Raw genomic sequence first — 21,803 nt, 5'->3', positions numbered from 1 at the left:
GGAGGGCTAGGCCTCCATTCGCTGAGGGAACGGAGCAAGGGCTGGGAGCAGCCATGATGGTAGGTTCCTAAGGGAGCTGCTGTTGCCGCCGTGAGGCGCTCGGCTTGAGGGGAAGGGGCGACGGGTGAGGCCGCGTCTGGGGTCGTCTCACTAACCTGCGCGCTTTGTTCTCTCTTTCTTCGGTGGATGGCTTCCTCTGTCTCTCTCATTCCTGCCCCCGCCCTTTCCTGGAGCAGGAAGGCTCGGACGACGGCCCAGATTTCCTTTCCGAGGAGGACCGAGGTGTAAGTGTATTCGCCCTCAGCTGAGGAGAGCTTCTTCCCTCCATCCCTTTCCCGCAACCCTTGCTGGTCTCGTTCTGGGGTGAGGGTGGCTGAGGGATGTCTGTGGGCTCGTTTCCAGCCCCTCGTCCGAAGATGGTGGGTGGGGAAGGCTGGTCACCGGGGGGACGCGTCGGCGTCTCTTCAAGGGTTTCGCACCACTCAGGCAGTCAAGGATCACGCTCTTTGCAATTTGCTTCCACCCCTCATTCGTTTACAAGCTCCGGGTTGGCTCTGGTGGTCGGAGTGCAGCATTATCCTGGGTTTTTGATTGTGGCTATTCCTGATAACTTCTCTTCGATTTATAGATATTTATTTTATGTACACCCACTGCAGTGGGTAATCCCCATTAGCTGAACTGTAGGTTTGACTGTATTTACATATTGCTTGAGCTCCTGACACAGTCAGCGGTTATGCTATTTTTTGATGAATTGCTTTAAACTGATACGTGGTAGGTTGGTTTGGTATGTTTTGCATGGCTTCTTAATATCCTGCTGATTCTTTTGTTTTTGAAGGGTGGCATACATAACCCAAAATACTAAATGTATCTTTGAGGTATTTGAATGCATTACCTAGTACCTTTTGGCTAGAAAGCAATTGATTTATTGATACAAGCTCAAGGTTGCAAACTGGGTTTGTCGCTCTTCCATCCCATTTTATTCTTAGAGTGGCTGACAAATGGTAACTGGCCCAAGTCCATTCTCTTCAGCCCAGATGTGAACCTGTGTGGAACCATTGTGGTGTAATGGTTAAGAGTGCTGGGCTGGGATTTGGGAGATCTGGGTTCCAGTCCCCACTTGGCCATGAAATTCATGAGTGACTTCATGGGGCCAGTCTCAGCCCAATCTACCTCTTAGGGTGGTTGTTGTGGGGATAAGATTGAGAGGAGGAGAATTATGTTGAGCCAGCTTGAGTTTCTTGGAAGGAAAAAAGTGGGATATAACTCTAATAAATAATAACCTCATTCTTTCCAGCTTAGGTCCAGCACTGTAACCATTATACAATACTTCTTTTCTCAAAGGTAAAGGAAGTGTGCTGTGTGCATTGAAGAAACTGTATAGACAATAATAGAGTGATGGTGAAGTGTTTTAGAGAGTCGGGTTGTACATAACTTGTCAGAAAATTATGATAAGTAGTTTTTGAGGAAGAAACATCAAACTATGCAACTATGGAAGCTAAGATAGTAATAACAGTAACAAAACAATAAACCAGTTAAGTTGAGACAGACTATTCTATACCATAAGAAACAATCTATTGGAAGCTATGTAAGAAAAAAGGGAAAGCGACTTTCACTAATCTCCCCCTCCAGCCATTCCTACACTGAGGATCCTCCAGCTGCTGGAATAGATTTTTAGGGTTGCAGTGGGAAGGGGGAGTTGGTGGAAATTGTCTTCCCCCTCTTTTACTGGCTTGAACATCACACAGCATGGCTGGGTGGGGCATGCTGGAAAGCTGAAGGACTTTTTCTGTCCAAACATGCATAGTGTTGCATGTTTAGTTAATTAAATGGGTGTTTTATGGACATAGTTAACTTTTAAGAGAACTTTCCCCAGCTGAGTGAACCAAGTTTTCACTTGTTAGTCACTGGAATTACTTTGAAATTCTGGCAGTGCATGTAGCTGGCTGAGTCCATATGAGACCTTTCTATGAATTAACTGATGATATACACTGGTTCAGAGTGATGAGTCTGCAGTGTTACAGGCATTTCTTGGATAGTTAACGTTGCACTATTGGTTTATTTAACCAGTAACTTCTGCTTAAGTGGTTTGGGCTACACAGCAGATTTACACAGCTGTTCAAACTTCTTGTGAATGGCTGTGCTGATTCATTAAAAAAATCCAAACCCTATAGTTGGGCAAAACCTTTAATAGGAGCAGGCCAACATGCTGCACAAAATTGTGCATGCCCTTGAGTTCTCTAGAACCTAGGCAAAAAAAACAAAACAAAAAAACGGGGACACACACACAAAAGCCCAGAATCTCTAACCCCTTCTTCTGGAGAATTTGAAAGCTTGTACAATCTTCTTGGCATTTTTGCTAGTCCTAAAAGATATTTGCCAGATATCTGTAGATTTTGGATGAATTAGAATGGTTAACATAATCAGATGAAATTTAATAGGAAAGCTACTAGTGTTGTTACAAATTATTTTCTTTCTCTAAACATACAGTCTGGGCTAAGAAACCTATGATTTCTCAAGTTTTAATAGTAATTAACATACTCAACAAAAGTAGCAAATGTAATTGCTTCATAAATGAAACTGTCTTACTCTGTGGCTTTTTAAAGAACTCTCTTGTGAGCACTGTTGCAGGCTGTGTTTGTTCTAATCAAGCAGATCTGTGGAATTTGCAATTTTATATTTACCAGCCTGTAACTTATTTTGGTTGTAAACTTCCACCCCATTTCTTTGTTCCAATTATCATGCTTACATTATTTCAATACGAGCACATGCTCATTTGGAATAGCCAAGTGTTATAAATCCAGATTATCATTTCTGATAATACTGATGGAAAAAGTGAAAAATGTAAGACAATAGAAATGCTGCTGTTCTGTCATTCTTTAAAAAAAAACCTAACATTATTGATAGGTTTGCATAATTTTATTTCTTCCTGGCCTCCCTGCTTTCTTTTCCAATTTGGATTTCTCTAGTCCTCACTTTGATTTCTAGCTTATCCCTCCAAGTTATATTTGTAGGCCATCTGTTGAGTTTCTTTTGAAGAGATATCCATCTCTGGCAATTTAGGGAGATTGCATTACTTAGTAGTCTTACTTCTTAATGGTCACTGAGATTCTTCAATTTTCAGCTTCCTTTCCAGCATTAAAAAGTGCTTCACTTAAAGATTATTAACAGTTTAAAGAAAAACCATGGAGTATACTTATAGAATATATTGTTAACTATTTCAGGTAATTAGCCTGAAATCCCCTCCACCTTATTTCTTTTTTATGTACCTTTGTGTTTGTTTATGCAAGCTCATTACTGCCATTTCAGGTAACACTTCAGACATCAAAGTGAATTATAATCTAGGTTATGTGATAACAAATCAGTGAGTTTGTAAGTTGTAATAAAAGTTTGAGATGATCAGGATATGTGATAGAATGTTTCCTTACTGTTCATAGATTTGTTGTTTGAGTTAGAAAAATAAGGGTTTATCTTCAAAGTATAGTATCAAGTTTCTGAAAATTAACACTAATTCAGAGTACTTTATTATCTGTTATCTTTTTAAATACATGTATGTGAGAGAAAGAAAGAGAAAATATTGGGTATTTTTCCTAGCTAATAGGAGTACAAGAGTTGCCAACTGATCAGCATTATATGTGGTGGTACGCTGCTGAGACCTTAACAGCAACATAATCTGTAGAGAGTTGGTAAAGCTTTTCCTGGTATGGCGATCAGGATTACTACCTACTAATGTTTGGAGATTTAACTACTAATAGTGGAGAAGCTGGTAAAAAGCTTGGTAACTGTATCTTGCAAACTGTAGTTGTACTCATATTGCTATGAATACCACATCACTAGATCTATGAGAACAGAAGGCTTGCATCTGTTTTGCATCGTGTTGTCTGCTCTTTGAAACATCATGACCTCAGGATTTAGTGGTAAAAATTAAAAGGAACTACATAAGCTTAGCATTGTTTATGTAGCTGAAACAGTAGTGTGGAACTGTGCTGTGGGGGGTGGGGGGGGATCACAAATTTCCTTACTGCACATCCTAATGTTTTTGTACTTGTAAGTGAAAGAAAGGCTAAAGAGTTCAAGATAGTCTTTTCTCTGATTTAAGTTGAAATTCTGGTTCAGAAGCTTTGCATGTCTTTTAGCTGTTGGACACCTGAATCACTATGGGTGCACGCACCCTCCTTTTTTAACTATATGGGATACTTCCTAATAACCCCAGTATAACTTTTATTTTTTCTAGGTATTTAGATAAGAAGTGCTGGGCCACAGTCATTCACCATTTTTATTTTCTAAGGGTTCCTTTGGGGGCTACATGGGACCCAGAGGCATTCTTGGAAACAAATATGATTTTGGAGGTTGAAACTTCGTTTAGCAGCATACTGGCATCTCAGTTAAAACAAATGAATTAATATGAACAATTCTAAAAAGTAAAATAAAGCACTGCAGGTGCCAAGTGTCTTGGGTAGTATCCAATAGGGTGGTTACACCCCTAGGTAGTGTCCTGATTCCTTTCTGCAAGTGGTGTCCACCAGTTACATGAAAGGAAATTAAGCCTTTCTGGAGAAACCCAAAATGAGTGAAAGCACTTGTTTCTGGAAGAAGGTATGTCAGTGGAACTCACTTAAGGTAGTTCCATTAAACTTCCTCATTCCAGAAACAAGCATTTGGGACTTCTAGAAAGTGCTAAATCTCCCTTGTATAAGCAGTGAGTCCCACTTGCACAGCAGAATTGGTTTGTAGAAAGTAATCTGTTCATTCAAATCTTTTATATACCGTCCAACTACTACAGTCTTGGGACAGCCCACAATAAAAACAGAATAAAATGAAGCACAGCATCCAATAAGTCCAAAAAACCCATCCCACATTAAAACTTAATCAACCTTAAAATAATGGGCAAATAAAAAGGCTTTAGCCTGGCACTGAAGAGAATACCAAATTGGCACCAGGCAGACCTCTCTGGGGAACGCATTCCATAGCCAGGTGGAAATTGAAAATTCAAGATGAAATTGGCAAAGGCATAAGTGCCCTGTTGAATTCTGCATTTAGGTGCTCATGAACAGCTCATTGGATGCTCCAGTGTTAAGTGATACAAATTAGATGATACAGAGAACATTACTTAAGTTTTTAATGCTGTTCACTTCGGTATTTTACAGTGCTTGCACAAATGTTGGATGGAATCCGGTGTCACATAAGCAGACTTTCTCCTCCCCTTTCTGCTGATGCAAGCAGTGCTGTTAGTAGAAGAATTTCATGGGATTGGTCATCTTTAAGTGCCCCTTGAAGACAGATTAACATTCTTCAAGGTGTGGTATAGTGGTTGGAGTGTTGGATGGAGACCCAGAAGATTTGGGTTCTAGTCACTGATCAGCCATGAAGCTCACCGGGAGGCTTTGGACCAATCACTGAGTCTCAGCTTACCCTTCCTCAGAGGCTTGCTGTGAGGATAAAATGGACAGGAGTGGGATCATCTAAGTCACCTTGGGTTCCTTTCATGATAGAAAAAGTGGGGTATAAATGTAGCATAATAACTATAATAATAGCAGTAGTAGTAACAATAGGATGATACTTCCTATTTATAAGATTTTCACCACCCCTGATTTTGGGATCTGGGGCAACATTTAAGAACCTTTGTTTTAGACTTCCAGGTACAACAGTATATAGTACCTGGTTAATGCTGGATATTTATCCTCTTAGCTAACAACACTGCCATTAAAATGCACTTTTTCTGATAATGCTGGTAATTTTTTAACTTTTTGTTATATAATCAGATGTTCCATGGGAATGAGAATATAGATGTTAGGACTGAATTTAGCCAACCAGAAAGAAACCCTTAGAAATTAGTTTGTCAGAAAAGAAACACTATATATTATAAAATGCCATGTCATATGGACTTTAAAAAACACATACACACAAGACTAGTACAAGTGTCTGGAGCTTTCATGTACATTTGACTATTGATTTCAGAAGGAAAAGGAACTTGAAGTATTAGTTAAAGCATGTTTAAGTTAAGTCTTGCACTGTTTCTAAAGGAAGGTGAAAGTCTGGGAAATTAAAATGTAGGAAATCTGTGCTCATAGTTGCCAAGAGAATTTTACTTGGCAATAACTCCTATTTGGAACAGGGTGGCTAAAAGTCTAGTAAACAAATTAACATCCAGTCTTTATTTGTGAGTTTTAAAACTGAAATATCTTCTGTCAGATATAATGAGTTGAAAGAGGCTTTTCTATGAAAATTAAGGGCTTATTTGACTATTTCTCAGATAGGACTACACACTACCTGTCAAATATAAGCATTATTCTCACTTAATGAAAATAAATTGTTCTTGTCTGTCCAATGTCAGCTTTTCATTTTGTGTGGTTCCTTGTTTTTGTGGAGGCTGGGGAAAAATGAAGCAGGAAAAAAGCAACACCAGGGAAGAAAAGACAAGAATAAATTATTTGTGACACAAGTTCTTGTGTTCCCAAGCCGTCATAGGCGTTCACCATAAGAAACACCCTAGGGAAATAGTTAGATGAAAAAGAGCGTGCAAAATATATACAAAATATGCAAAGAGGATGCTTGGTCAGGTTGTAAACATCAACACTATAAACTGACCCTTTTTCTTGCTGATTTAAATAATATTTTAATTCAGTCTACCCTGATCTGTAGTATTAATGCACTTGGATAACAGTTCTGTTTCAAGAATAAAAGCAATCCTATGTTTTTAAACAATTGTTTACCTTTTTCTTCAGTTTTTCAAGGGTAAAGGTTACTATCATAAGGCTCATGAGCTGACTGCAGTCCCCTTCCTGACTAAGATTGTATTCATGAAACTAGTACCCATTATCTACAGCTTTTCCCCCATGTCGTTTGTTGATGATATAAGCCAATCTAGTGAAGTTGTCCTATACTGTCAGAGTAATATGACAGGCCAAATGGAAGCAACCCATGCAATGGCAGTTAACTATACCAGTGTTGCTTTAGTTTCTGAGGAAGCCAGTGCTGGTATGTTTGGGTGCTGCAACCTCTCAGAAAGGTTAGGACTTCTTGTGTTACACTGGCAGGACAGGTATAAGTAATATTACAATAGCTCTTGAACTGCTATTGTAATATAGGCAGGGGGATTAGTGCTTGTAAGTAGGGGTGCAGTGGGGAAAAAGCTTTGCATTACAGTTGTTATTTGCCTCAAAACCCTATTCACCCATGCAGCATCTGAGATACCTTTGATGTTACCAGAACAGTGAAAGCTTTGTGCTGCAAAAGTCTTGAAGGGGTAGCAATAAGAAGACAAAAATAGCAAATAGACTGATAGGGGAAGAAAAGGGAAAAGAATAGATAGTGGTGCAGAGGAATTGGGAAATGTAAGAGTTGTGGGGGCAGTAAAGAGTCAAAAGCATTTTAGAGTGCATAGAAAAAGGAAGTTAGCAGAACAGTGCTATTTAATAGAAGAAAACAGACTATGGAATAGACAAGGGAGGATTAAAAGAATGTTAGGAGAGATTTATGGTAAAGGCACAGGGACCTGATGATCCTGTTGCATCTGATTACCTTGTATTATCTGGCTTCTTATCATATATACTTACCCTCCTGCTTTCTTGATTCTATCTGCTTGAGGGTTTTTTCCCTCATAATTGGATGTCCTATCTTCTAGTCATAGACCCCTTTTTGCAGATAGAGGCTTCCTATGGCAATGGGCCCTTTAAAGACATGTGCATATGCATGTGTGTTTGCACACACACTTTAGATCCTGAAATAGTTGCCTCTCACAGCTGATTGGGTACTTCATGAAAAAGCAGTACATCATTCATTATTAAATTTATCAGTTATTGTATTTTCATTGCCAGGAGAGTGTGGAGAGGCGCTTGCAAGTTCCTGCCTCAGGGTCCAAAACAACTTGAGCAGCTTTGAGTAATACAATGGTGCCTCGGCTCATGAATGCCTCAGTTCATGACCAAATCGGGTTGCAAACAGAAATTTCAGAGAAAAATTGCCTCAGTTCACGAACTCCGCATTGGATGGCAACCACAATCACACCTGTCTTCCCCTCCCCTGCACGATCACGCCTGCCTCCCCCCGCACAAGCACACTTGCAATCACACCCATCTCCCCACGCCCCCCCAGCACGATCGCTATTGCACGATTATGGTTTGGACTCTCCCTCCAAACAATACCCTCCCTCCCTCCCACCTAGGTTAGTGTTCTCTACTGTAGTTTGTTACTTTGTTGTTTGTTACTTTGTTTCAAATTTTTGTGATTTTTTTTTTTTTTAAAAATTACAGAATGGATTAACCTTATTTACATTGAACCTTATGGGGAAATTTGACTTGGCTTATGACCAATTTGGGTTATGACCAGAGTCCTGGAACAGATTAAGTTCATGAGCCAAGGTATCACTGTATTATATACCTTGACTGGGGCTGTGAGGGAGGCTCCATTTGCTGCTCTGACTCATGCAGCAAAATGTCTTGGGGCCGGCCCAAGTCATGGGTACAGAGATTGGAGAGATGGGAAAACCCAGGTGAGCTACTACTGGAAATTATGTGAAGTGGGAAAACAACTGGGGCCGCTGAGAGAGAACTGGGGAATGATAACTTTGGAAATTTAAAAAACCCCTAAAAAATAAAAAAGATAGCCATGCTGTTTCATGAGGAAAATAAGCCCAACACCCACAATCAAGAAATATCTTTATTAGGAATTTGGGTAGCTCCCAGTAAAGATAGCCAATTATGAATTTTAGTTTTTTAAGAGAGTTGTATGATTATGAGGTTACTAAAAATTAATATTGCAATATTTGATAGAAATTTCAGGATTTCCAGAAATTAGAACTCAAACACTATTAAAATATGTGTTTTAGAATCTTAGAAACTACCAAAATCAAGTGTTTGTGATAAAAGAGCCACCTTTGGAGAAATTCTCTGCTGCTTCCACCTGGTCCAGGGACCAGGAGCACCAAAGTCACATCCTCTAGTTGTAAAGGCTCTGTTTTTGTGCTTGTTGGTAATGAGGGCCTGGGGGAAGGAGTGAGATTTGCTCAGAAGTAAATTCCACTATGGTTAATAGGGGTTACTCCTTAGTAATTGTGTAAGTTTGCAACCTAAGAGCATGGATTAATCATGATATGTTCCTGTATCTCCCTTGTCAGAGTGCCATGTTCAGTTGGCAATTAATCTGTAAAACTTTAAGGTTCCATACGACTGTTTGCTGGTTATAGGCACCTTATCTTCCCAATTTTTTTTTCCCTGGATTTGGACTGAATGACCAAGGAAAAATGTGGGTGCATGGAGTGTAAGTTTTAAGCAATAACAATTTTGGACAGAGTTCTGTTCTGAAGGCAAGTAAGAGGCTAAATAGCCTAGAAATCAGTTTTTCTAATTATGCACATATTAAAATGCAAATATGTGCATCTTCCTGAGCTTTGGATCTTTTTGGTATCAAAGATCCCTGTGTAATTCTAAGGTTACTGTAGCAATGTGGCTTGCTTGAGCTATTAAAAATGTAAAAATGGCTGTTGGAAGTGATTTGTGCATCCCTGGACCATGACTGCAAAGTATGGAATATTTTGTGCTAGTTTTATTTCTTAACTAGCTTTTGTTTTTTAAATGCAGAAATTTTTATCGTTTGAAGCCACAGGCCACCACAGTATAAATACAACAGATATTTGATATTTGAATGTTTGGTACATATTTGAATATATTTGACTATTTGATATATTCAGCAAGAAGATGTATGGGACCTCTGCAAGATAATATAGAGCTCCTTGTATGGTCATATATTTGGAACAGAGAAGCACACTCAAATAGTTCTATAACTTGGCTTAGGGAAGCTGAAAAATAATATTCTTAGTTAATAGTAAGACAAAACAAAACTATAAACAAAAACCCTATAAGAAAAACCTGTAGTAAAAAATCCAAACTTTTATGATATCTGTTTGGAACTGCTGAGGTAAAAATTTAATAAATATAACAAAAAGTGTGTGTTTTGCATGTGCTTGAAGCTGCTGTGGGATTCTTTAGACCAGGGGTCCTCAAACTTTTTCAACAGGGGGCCAGTTGAAAGGTGCCTGCGGGGGGCATGGGCTGGTGAGGGGGCGTGGGCACATGGGTGCAGGCGTGTGGGCGCAGGGGGAGACAGGTCGCATGGGGCAAGGCAGCGGCTTGCTCACACGGAAATTGTTTTCTCCGAGTGAGTCCAAAACCTCTGAGGCAGGCCGGATCCAGCCCGCAGGCTGTAGCTTGAGGACCCATGCTTTAGACCTATGGGTAATAACCATTAGTCTGGGGGCAGTTTTTTTCTGGAGCTCCATGGGGCTGTATCCTCACCAGAACTGCTGCTGCTAAATGACCCATTGAAATTCAGTGCTGGCAGATAAAGCTTGATTTTAAATAAGATTATGTGGAGACACATGCCTTGCTTTAAAGCACAGTTCTGTTACTTGAAGCCACTGGGGAGTGCAATTTCAGTTTAAAACATGGTGCATCATTCCCACACACCCTGTTTAGCAGAATTATGGCTTTTTTGTTGCAGCTGAATTTCAGAGGCATATTTGGCAATGTGGAGAATGCCAAAAATAAAAAATAAAAAGTCCAGTGGGGTGCATATGGCTGAATCCTGCTTTAGGAAAAATGAGGGCAATCTCCCTTTCACAAGATTCTCATGGATATGTATAAAATAGATGGAATGCAGAAAGGATGCTTGTCATGTCCTCCATGGCGGCCATGGGGCTCTCTCAACACGTCATTGGCCCGACCCATGAACGTGGACACACTCTGGACCTGGTTTTCTTGACGGGGCAGGAAGAGGGTGATCCGAGGGTGAGGAATTTAAGCTTGACGCCCTTGTCATGGTCAGATCACTTCCTCATAAGGTTTGAGCTCGAGAGTGGCCTTTCCCTCTGCAAGGGTGCGGACCCGATTATATTGGTCTGCCCCCAAATCCGGATGGATCCTGATGGATTCCTGGAAGCTGTGGGGGATTTTCCGGTTGACAAGGCTGGTGATCCTGTCAGTGCCCTGGTTGAACTGTGGAATGAGGAGATGACCAGGGCTATTGACATGATCGCTCCCAAGCTTCCTCTCCCACCTGGCAGAGCCCATTCATCTCCTTGGTATACACCTGAATTACGGGTGATGAAGCAGGTTGGGAGATGTCTAGAGCGTAGGTGGAGGAGATCACGGGGTGATTCTGACCGAACACACTTAAGAGCCCATTATTGGGCCTATGCTGTGGCAGTGAGGATGGCGAAGAAGAAATTCTTCTCCGTTTCCATTTCTTTCTCACAATGCCGTCCAGTGGAGCTTTTTTGGGTGGTGCAGGGGCTGATACATCCGGGCCCGAAGAAAGATCGTGTGCCACCCTCGAAGGCCCGCTGTGACGACTTTGCCAAGCATTTCAGGGAGAAAATCGCTCAGATTCGCCACGAGCTTGACTCTGCTATTGAATCAGATTCTACTGGGGAGACACCATTGACGCCGTCGAGTCCACAATTAATGGATGAATTTCAGTTGTTGCAGCCTGATGATGTGGACAAGGTGCTTGGACAAATACGTCCTGCCACTTGCTTACTAGACCCATGCCCATCTTGGCTACTTAAGAAAGCCAAGGACGGAATTGGGACCTGGATCCTGGAGGTGGTCAACGCCGCTTTAAGAGACGGACGGGTACTTGCCCCTTTAAAGGAGGCGGTAGTCCAGCCAGTCCTAAAGAAGGCATCCCTGGATCCAGAGGTGGCCGCCAATTATAGACCGGTGGCCAACATCCCGTTCCTGAGTAAGGTGCTAGAGCGGGTGGTAGCGGGACAACTCCAAGCACTCTTGGATGAAACTGATTATCTGGACCCATTTCAGTCCAGCTTCAGACCCGGGTATGGCACTGAATCTGCCTTGGTCGCCCTGTACGATGACCTGTGCAGGGAGCGAGACGGGGGAGTGTGTCCCTGTTAGTTCTCCTGGACCTCTCAGTGGCTTTCGATACCATCGACCATGGTATCCTTCTGAATAGGCTAGCGGGATTGGGAGTTGGAGGCACTGCATGGCAGTGGTTCCGCTCCTATCTCAATGGCCGATTTCAGAAGGTGGTGCGGGGGAATATGGCTCTGCGCCATGGCAGTTATGCCATGGAGTTCCGCAGGGGTCCATTTTATCCCCTTTGCTATTTAACATCTACATGAAACCGCTGGGAGAGGTCATCAGGAGGTGTGGGCTGCGGAATCATCAGTATGCTGATGATACCCAGCTCTACCTCTCGTTTTCCACCAATCCAGGTGAGGCAGTGGCTGTGCTGAACCGGTGCCTGGCCAAGGTAATGGGCCTGATGAGGGCCAATAAACTGAAGCTCAATCCAGACAAGATGGAGGTCCTGTTGGTGGGTGGGTCGGGCCTCGGGATGGGGGACTTGGGCCTTGTCCTAAATGGGGTTGCACTCCCTCTGAGGGACAAGGTCCGCAGCTTGGGAATGCTCCTCGACCCTGAGCTGTCTCTAGAAACTCAGGTGACGGCCGTGGCGAGGAGCACCTTCCTTCAGCTTCGGCTGATACATCAGCTGCATCCCTTCCTGGAGAACGACTGCCTGGCAACAGTGACACACGTGCTGGTAACTTCCCGATTAGATTTCTGCAACGCGCTCTGTGTGGGGCTACCCTTGAAGACGGTCTGGATACTTCAGTTGGTGCAGAATAGAGCTGTCAGGTTGCTGATGGGGACTGGGCATTGTTCTCATATAACCCCAGTTCTCCGTCAGCTCCACTGTCTCCCTATTGAAGTCCGGGCCCAATTCAAGGTGTTGGTTATGACCTATAAAGCCCTAAACGTCTTGGGACCTGGATATCTAAAGAAACGCTTGTGCCCATATATGCCCTCCTGCCCCTTGAGATCAGCAACGGATGCCCTTCTCCGGGAACCCTCTGTGAATGATTTTAGGAGGGTGAGTACCCGGAGGAGGGCTTTCTCTGCGGTGGCACCCCACCTATGGAATGCGCTCCCCAGCGAGTTCCACCTGGCGCCGTCGTTATTTGTTTTTTGGCGCCAGGCTAAGACCTTTTTATTTAAATCTTACTTTAATTGTTAAATTATTGAATGAATTAGGATTTTAAAACTTTTAGCCGAGAATGCACTGAGGGTTTTTAAGTGTTTTTTTTTAATTGTTATTATTTATGTATGTATTTATGTATTCTTTGTGAGCCGCCCCGAGGCTTTGTTGCAATGGAGGCGGCATAGAAATGTTTTCAATAAATAAATAAATTCCATCCTTCCTTCCTTCCTTCCTTCCTTCCTTCCTTCCTTCCTTCCTTCCCCACATTTGTCCCACCTGGTCTTCCTGTTTTGTGAAAGGTTTGGACCTTTCTGTGTAAAGCTCCCTAGGTAGAACTATTACCGCAGTAAGGTGCAATTACATGTACAGTTGTGTGTGCAAGGAGATACCAATTGAAGCAGCTGAATCTGTTTCTATACTAGAAGGCTGTTGGGAATTAATACTCTTCCAGTGTTGTTTTTTCAAGAGCAGAAGAATAAAGAATAAGAAATGTTTGATGGCACCAGTTAAGATATTGTGTTTAATGTTTCTTTTTGAACCTTTCTTACATAGTATGGGAACTTAAATCTCACCAACCAGCCTGAACTGCTCTCATGGAAACTTAACAAGCAATGGATCTTAACCATCAATGATTATGATAATGTGAAGGGTTTGTTTATTTTCATCTGATAGCTTTAGGTGTGTGAATTGAGTGTTCTTGTCTGTGGGTAATCAGTGATGTTGGTGACTGGTATTTTTATGAGTAGGGCAAGAGGGCGATTTTGAAGTGGAGAGTAGGGCAAGGATACTACTATAACTAATGACTGGCACTAGGAGAGAAGCAAAACCCACCCATATTGACTATCCAATGGATAGTTTCCTGATTTAAAAGTGTTCTTGGTATGTGCATTATAAGGCACAGCATGTTGATCTGCAAAACAATGGTTACCAAGGCCAATGTGTGAATTTAGTCTTTACAAAAAACACTGAACCAGCTGGAGTTCAGAATAGCAAGTTGTTTGTGTGATCACCTCCATGATTAAGCAGGACTTTAGACAGCCTTCATAATAGTATTTAATATTATTGTATTTTATTTTATTGGCTTACAAAAGCCAATAAATGGTTGATTTTTTATAAATTAAATTAAATTTAAATTAAAAAATTTTAATTACCTCTGATGTATAGTGTCTTATTTGCTTGCTTGCTTGCTTGCTTGCTTGCTTACTAGATTTCTAACCCGCCCTATTAGCTACACAGCTCCCTGGACAGGTTACAACAATAAGAACAATATAAAAAAAGTGAAAACATCACAGTCACTAAAAACAATAAAAATGTATCCACCATAACGCCAGATTTCATGGAAGACATATCCCCTTCTGTTAAAATACCATTAAAACCAGTTTAACAATTAAAATATTGGCAGAATAAAACAATCTTTGCATGTTATAAAATTGTCTTGCTGAAAGTTGAAGCATATATGCAAAAGTATAAGCTAGACTTTTGTCAATACTTGCTTGGCTTTTAATAAAAAAGTTTATTTTTCCTTTAGCTTAGAGCGGTTACTGTAGATCTGCAGACTGATGCTGCCTTGCAAGTGGACATTTCAGATGCCCTTAGTGAAAGAGACAAAGTCAAATTTACTGTTCATACAAAGGTAAAACTAGTTTGTGCTGTTTGCTTGTATTTTCCCTTAGAGCATATCAAAAGTAAGATAATAGCTTTTTATCCAAGTCTAATCATACATCTAAGGGGGGGGTGTGTGTGTGTGTGTGTGTGTGTGTGTGTGTGTATTTTCTTAATACTGTTGGTTGGTTGGTTGTGGCAGGGGCATTAATTATATTTTATATTTCATATAATTAATGTTTTTAAAATTTTAATATTAAAACTAAGTAATACAGTTTCAATCACATTTATTTATTAGTTCATTCCTCCACCTATTGTTTTGCAGAGCTCTTTACCAAATTTTAAGCAAAATGAATTTTCAGTTGTCCGACAACATGAAGAGTTCATCTGGCTTCATGATTCCTTTGTTGAGAATGAAGACTATGCAGGCTATATTGTAAGTGCTTATTTTGGAAAGAGGTATTATCACTGGAGGTCCTTCTCAAAGAGCCCCCTCCAAAGGAAGCAAGGAGGGTAGCTACTAGGGGAAGGGCCTTCACAGTTGTTGCACCTCATCTGTGGAATCAGTTTTCCAAAGGGGTGCACCTGGTGCCCACTCTTTGTTCTTTCTGGTGCCAGGTGAAATCCTTTTTTATTTTTCCAATATTTTAATAGTTAATTATTCCCTTTTTAATATTTATACTCTATCTCAAAGATTGATTGTGCTTGGTGGCTATAAGCTGTCCTGAGATCCATGTGGCTACCGTGACAGTCTATAAAAGCTTGAATGGGTAAATAAATAAAATAATGTAATATTGTAATGTATTATTGCATTTATGGTTATTTTATAATTATTGTTTTATATGACTGTATTTTGATTTTATAAACCACCCAGGGAGCCTCTGAATTGATGGGTAGTGTAAAAATATGCTCAATAAATGAATAAGTTTAGAGGATATGACTGTAGAAATTGCTGATATCCCATGCTTCCTGTTGAAAGGTAGCACTGTTTTGCTTTCTGGCTCATGAAATTCTTCTGTGTAATTATAAAAACCCACATGCTTGAAATTATTCAGTATATTCCTTACAGCAGTTTTCCACTTAACTGTATCAATCTTTCCACTATTTTTTGTCCAGAAATTTTGAATGGCAGTATTTCAGTTCTGACTACTTAGATAGAACAATGTCCCTGAATATGATGCTGCTGCTGCTGCTGTTTTTGCTATCAGCAAATAATGATTAAGGATTGATTTTTATGCATGATTAAACAGGGGAAAATTATACAACTCACTTAATCCAGCCAGCCAACCATGCTGGATAGGAATTGGAGGACTTTTTTCTGACTAAGCATATATAGGATTGTACCTTACATGGCTTCACCTAAATTAGACAGTGAGCTATCAGGGAATGGCTGCAGGTTGTATCATTAACTATTTTAAAAGTGCAAGATAAAATTTATTCTCCATAAAGAAATGGCAAATGATCTAATGAGAAGAAAAACCAGCATAGACTTTAGATGAGCCACTGGTGAAAGCTGTTTCAAAGTCTTGTGGTAATTATTTTTCACTGAGTAACTGATTTAAAAAGTTGATTGTTGACCCTTAAAATCTGTTACTTTAGAATGGTAATTTTTTAGCACCACATATGTATTTTCTTCCACTAGGATATGAAGCAGCCTGATTGCATCTCTTGATTCTCTAGCTCAGGCAGAGGCTTGGGCCCCCAGCAACAGATCTGATGCACTTTGCTGAGTAGAATCAGACACCTTCTAAGACTGCTAAATAACTCCCTGTGACAGTCTTTTAAGCAATGAAACATTGCTCCTTCACTGGAGGGGCAGGATTGCTTTAGTAGTCCTTGTACCTCTCTCTGAATTCCTACTAATCAGCATACCAGTGGAAAGGGATAACCTTAATTCTAGTCCAACTATCTAGAGAACTAAGTTAAGATTGTCTAAAGAGGATGCTGCTTACTTCATCCCTTCTCAGAAACTCTTATATGGTACAGTTCTTCCCCAAGAAAAGTACATAATAGCATTCATAGTGGCTGCCATCCCAATGCAGGTGGCCTTGTTGTTTCACCCTGCCTGTGACTCATTTGACAGATCCCACCAGCACCACCCAGGCCCGACTTCGATGCCTCAAGAGAGAAATTGCAGAAGCTTGGTGAAGGCGAAGGATCAATGACTAAGGAAGAATTCACCAAGATGAAGCAAGAACTTGAAGCGTATGTGTATATTTTAGTTCTTTACATGCTTTTTGATTTCTGATATTTTCTCATAAATTCAATCATTTTGACTGTAAGAAGTAGATTTGAGCATTCATTGAAAACCACATAAGTAATGTTATATAAATCATCAGGAGGGAAAACTAGACAACACATTAATGGCCAAAATGGTGGAAAGGGAAAAATTGGAAAAACAAAAGTACTAGTACTTGCCTGTTTAATAAATTGCATAATTTGGAATAATATCTTTCTTGGGGAACTCTGGGCAATATTTTTCAGGCAACATTCTTATGAAATAATAGGTTAGGTAAGCTAAATTATCTAAGGTTATCTAGTTTCTTAGCTGAGGGAGGATTTGAACTAAGTGTACATTGCAATACTTTCGTCTGTGTACAAACCTCTTATACTCTCCTAGCTGCATACTTGTTGGGCATCCATAGATCCACTCATCAGCTTATCAAGGGCAAGTACTCTTTCTTGGTCCTCTGAGCAGGATGGTAAGCAGCACACAGATCTCTCTTTAGAGCTCTCATTGTATTGTGGTTTAGAGAAGATAAGAAAGGTGGACTCTTCAGCAGTGGAAAAACGTCGTTTCTTCATACTGCATTGCATATGATGCGCAGAGCATGGCAGGCAGCTAAGGATTGTATGTCCTGGAGAACTCAAGGAAGATGTCATTGATGTTTGGCCAATAAGACAATGATCCATGATTAAGTTGAGCCATTGGAAAGAAGAAGTGGCTCTAGTTTCCTACAGAGGCTATAGTAGTGGCAGGAAACACAAAATATTACATGTTGTAAGAAACTGTAGGGCTCAGTATTTTTAGAAGTAATACAGAATGTTTTTGCATCATGATTCTTCTGTAGTTTGCTTTGAAGTTAAATAACACCCCAAGTTTCTTGCTATTCCTGCTTCCATTCCCTAACTCTGCTGAACATCCACTACTATGCTTGGAAAACAAACTACTTCCATTAGCTGATGCTATTGTTTGTTGGTAGAATTCTAGTGTGTTATGGTACATTCAGTGAGAGATTTAGACTTAATTTCTAAAATAAAGTCCAAAGCCCTGCTAACATATGATGTTCATAAACTTAGGCAGTTTTAACTTACTAATTTATATGCTGCTTTTCATATTTGTTCAATTTGAGAAACTTTAACGCCTTCCTTCTCTCCTTGACTTACTTCTCCTTGACTTACCACCTGTAAGTTCCTGTTTTCCAGAGCAAAATATTTAGCCTCAACTGGTTTTGCCTGTGTTTGTCTGGCCTTGTTCCAAAATTGACTTGCTTTTTACATAATCTGATTTACTGAGATGGTTAACATAACAATAGGTTTCATTTAAAGCCTATGCTGATAATGAAGGCTCTAACACTGGCTGGACTGGTATGATGGATATTAAGAGTGTGATCTGTTTCCTGTGAGGGAAGAAAAAAACCTCTCAGGCTGAATAGAAGTCAAGTCTGAGTGATTCTGGAAGTTAAAAAGGTTAAAGGAAGGGTATAGAATAGGCTCCTCTGTTCTTTTGCCTAAAGGACCCAGGTTCTTCAAACTTGAGGGAAAGAGAAGAAGAGTCAGGCAACTGAGGCAAAAAGCAGCTAATTGGGGGACTTTGAAGACAATTCACAGTGTTTAACAGCAGGCGGAACTATGTGCTGAGGAAGGAGGAAGACACAGGAGCCTGAAAAGTAGAACTGCAGCAAACAGTGGCTGTCTTTGCATGAGATAGCAACTTTTTTTCTGGGTAACTATAGTGGGTTCCTGTGTTATCCAGACGTAGAATGCTTCCTGCTGGGTGGTTTGATTGTGAACAACAAGCCAGCCTACCAAGTCATGGCTTGTAAGGGGTTTTTTTTTTTAATTCCATGATGAGTTACTGTGTCATCTGAACCCAGGTGCCTGACCTCATAATGGGTACAGGGAAATGGCTAGTGTTGCCTGGGCCACCCTGGCAGTGACAGCCACCCCACCAGTGTTCAGATGGCATTTTGAAACATCTCTCACTGACTCATTCTGCCCCACTGTGACCATGTGCCCTTTTGCAGTCACCAGAGGGCTTCTGTCACCTTTTCCCCACAGATCACTTTTTGTGATATCTGAAGTTAACTGCCACTGACAACTCCTGCAAATGTTCAAGCATCACATTGGACAGACTGTCATTTGTGCACCACCCTTTTTTCTCTGCATACCAAAATGTGCACATTTTTCATGCTTTTTGGGGTGGGGGAGCAGTTCTTCTATGTTGTGCAAGCGTACTCCTCTGAAGAGCCTAATAAGAACGCTTGCTTAGAAATGTCCTGATAAGTTTCTGTTAAAGTGAAGCGGGCATCTACTCTGGACATTGATCAAGGCTGTCTGAAAATAGGTTATTTTGTTACTTAGCATTGACTTGCTTTGAACAAAGCCAATTCTGTGTTGGAAGCTTCAAGTTTATTATTTATTGGACTTGTGTGCTGCACCTATTAGGCATAAGGCTCGCTGAGCGGCTCACAATACATTCTGAGTAAGTTGAAACTTAGTGCTCTTCACTTAGAAATGCAACTTAAAATATTATATAGTTTTCCTTTTCTTTATCTCTAGTGAGTATTTGGCAATCTTCAAGAAGACAGTAGCCATGCATGAAGTCTTCTTGTGTCGTGTAGCAGCTCATCCCATTTTAAGAAAGGATTTAAATTTCCATGTCTTCTTGGAATATAATCAGGATGTGAGTACTGAGATGTGTAAAAGCAGCAGCCTGTGCATACGCACAAAGCAAGATACACTCTAAATATTGAAAACCGCTTGTGATATTTTATTCTTTGAAACAATGTATGACAATGTACTTGTACTAAATATATCCATGTATCGACGTAGAAAAGCAGTTTCCTTTTCTTTACAAATATATTTTTCTCTGTGAACCTAATACATAAGTTGAGGGAAAGCTTCATTACGGGAAGAATTAAGCAGATAAAAGAACAGGTCTAGCTAAAGAAAATTCATCATGTCTTCCCTTATTAGTTATGGAGTTTTGAAGAATGCGGCATAGAAATGTTTTAATAAATAAAATAAATAAATAACTCTCCAAGTATATGCATGTTTATTTAGCTTGTTCATGAATACCCTAGAGTTAAAGATGAGTGATGAAGCAGTTAATTTTGTGATCACCACCAGAATAATTCAAGTTATCCCAAGAAGACTGAAGAGCTCTGAAGGGATACATCTGAACTGAGTAAATTGGGAAACAAAATGGTGCATAAGGTTCGGTATAATGGAAGCAAGTAGTCCACATTTTGCACATCGGGGTAGAAAAATAAAAATTCTACCTTTATATACACTGATAGAACTGTGACTTCCTAGGAAAGATCTTAGGATCATGATGTGCAGTTGAGTGAAAAGTCTATTCAGTGCACCACAGCAGTGAAGACAGGAAAATTCCATGTTGTATATTAGTAGAAAAGCAATTGAAAAGAAATGGCCAGTATTATACTTCTCTTTTAGATGACTGTACAGTCACATTTGGAATGTTTGTTGTTGTTAGTCACGAAGTCGTGTCCGACCCATCACGACCCCATGGACAACATTCCTCCAGGCCTTCCTGTCCTCCACCATCCCCCGGAGTCCACTTAAGCTCACACCAACTGCTTCAGTGATTCCCATCTATCCACCTCATTCTCTGCTGTCCCCTTCTTCTTTTGCCATCTATTGTTCCCAGCATTAGGCTCTTCTCTAGGGAGTCCTTCCTTCTCATTAGGTGCCCAAAGTATTTGAGTTTCATCTTCAGCATCTGACCTTCTGAAGAGCAGTCAGGGTTGATCTCCTCTAGGACTGACCGGTTCGATCGCCTTGCGATCGAAGGGACTCTCAGGAGTCTTCTCCAGCACCACAATTCAAAGGCCTCAGTTCATCAGTGCTCAGCCTTCCTCCTGGTCCAACTTTCACAGCCATACATTGCAACTGGGAAAACCATAGCCTTGACTACACACTTTTGTTGCCAGGATGATGTCTCTGCTTTTTAGTATGCTATCTAGATTTGCCATAGCTTTCCTCCCCAGAAGCAAGCGTCTTTTAATTTCTTGGCTGCAGTCCCCATCTGCGGTGATCTTGGAGCCCAGGAAAATAAAATCTGTCACTACCTCCATTTCTTCCCCATCTATTTGCCAGGAAGTGAGGGGACTGGATGCCATGATCTTAGTTTTCTTAATGTTGAGTTTCAAGCCACCTTCTGCGCTATCCTCTTTCACCCACATCAAAAGGCTTTTTAGTTCTTTTTCACTTTCTGCCATTAGAGTGGTATCATCTGCATATCTGAGGTTGTTGATATTTCTCCCAGCAGTCTTAATTCCAACTTGTGATTCATCTAGCCCTGCCTTTCTCATGATGTGCTCTGCATATAAGTTAAATAGACAGGGTGACAGTATACAGTCTTGCAGAACTCCTTTCTCAATTTTGAACCAATCAGTGGTTCCGTGTCCAGTTCTCACTTTTGCTTCTTGGCCTGCATATAGATGTCTCAAGAGACAAATAAGATGGTCTGGTATGCCCATCTCATTAAGAACTTGCCACAATTTGTTGTGATCCACACAATCAAAGGCTTAGCATAGTAAATGAAGCAGAAGTAGTTGTTTCTCTGGAACTCCCTAGCTTTCTCCATGATCCAGCATATGTTGGCAATTTGATCTCTAGTTCCTCTGCCTCTTCGAAATGCTGCCTGTACTTCTGGTAGTTCTTGGTCCACATACCGCTGGAGCCTAGCTTGTAGGATTTTGAGCATAACTTTGCTAGCATGTGAAATGAGTGCAATGGTGCGGTAGTTTGAACATTCTTTGGCATTGCCTTTCTTTGGGATCGGAATGTAAACTGACCTTTTCCAATCCTGTGGCCACTGTTGAGTTTTCCAAGTTTGCTGGCATATTGAGTGTAGCACTTTTACTGCATCGTCTTCTAGGATATTGAATAGCTCGGCTGGAATACTGTCACCTCCACTAGCTTTGTTGTTGCTCAGACTTCCTAAGGCCCATTTGACT

General features: G+C 40.7%; 1 protein-coding gene across 1 annotated transcript in view; it reads left to right on the top strand.

The window, feature by feature from the left end:
- Positions 1–21,803, top strand: part of SNX6 (sorting nexin 6) — a 36,486-nt gene continuing 14,683 nt past the window's right edge. The window contains exons 1-6 of the mRNA XM_044436526.1: positions 1–59; positions 237–284; positions 14,525–14,629; positions 14,924–15,034; positions 16,682–16,803; positions 19,381–19,504. Coding sequence (XP_044292461.1) covers positions 54–59; positions 237–284; positions 14,525–14,629; positions 14,924–15,034; positions 16,682–16,803; positions 19,381–19,504 — 516 coding nt within the window. The 5' untranslated portion in view covers positions 1–53. The remainder of the gene's footprint in view (positions 60–236; positions 285–14,524; positions 14,630–14,923; positions 15,035–16,681; positions 16,804–19,380; positions 19,505–21,803) is intronic.

This window comes from Varanus komodoensis, unplaced genomic scaffold, assembly GCF_004798865.1.
Source record: "Varanus komodoensis strain SLA01 unplaced genomic scaffold, ASM479886v1 scaffold3, whole genome shotgun sequence".
NCBI lineage: Eukaryota > Metazoa > Chordata > Lepidosauria > Squamata > Varanidae > Varanus > Varanus komodoensis.
Note: the sequence above shows the minus strand (reverse complement) of the source record. Positions and strands in the feature narration are given on the sequence as shown.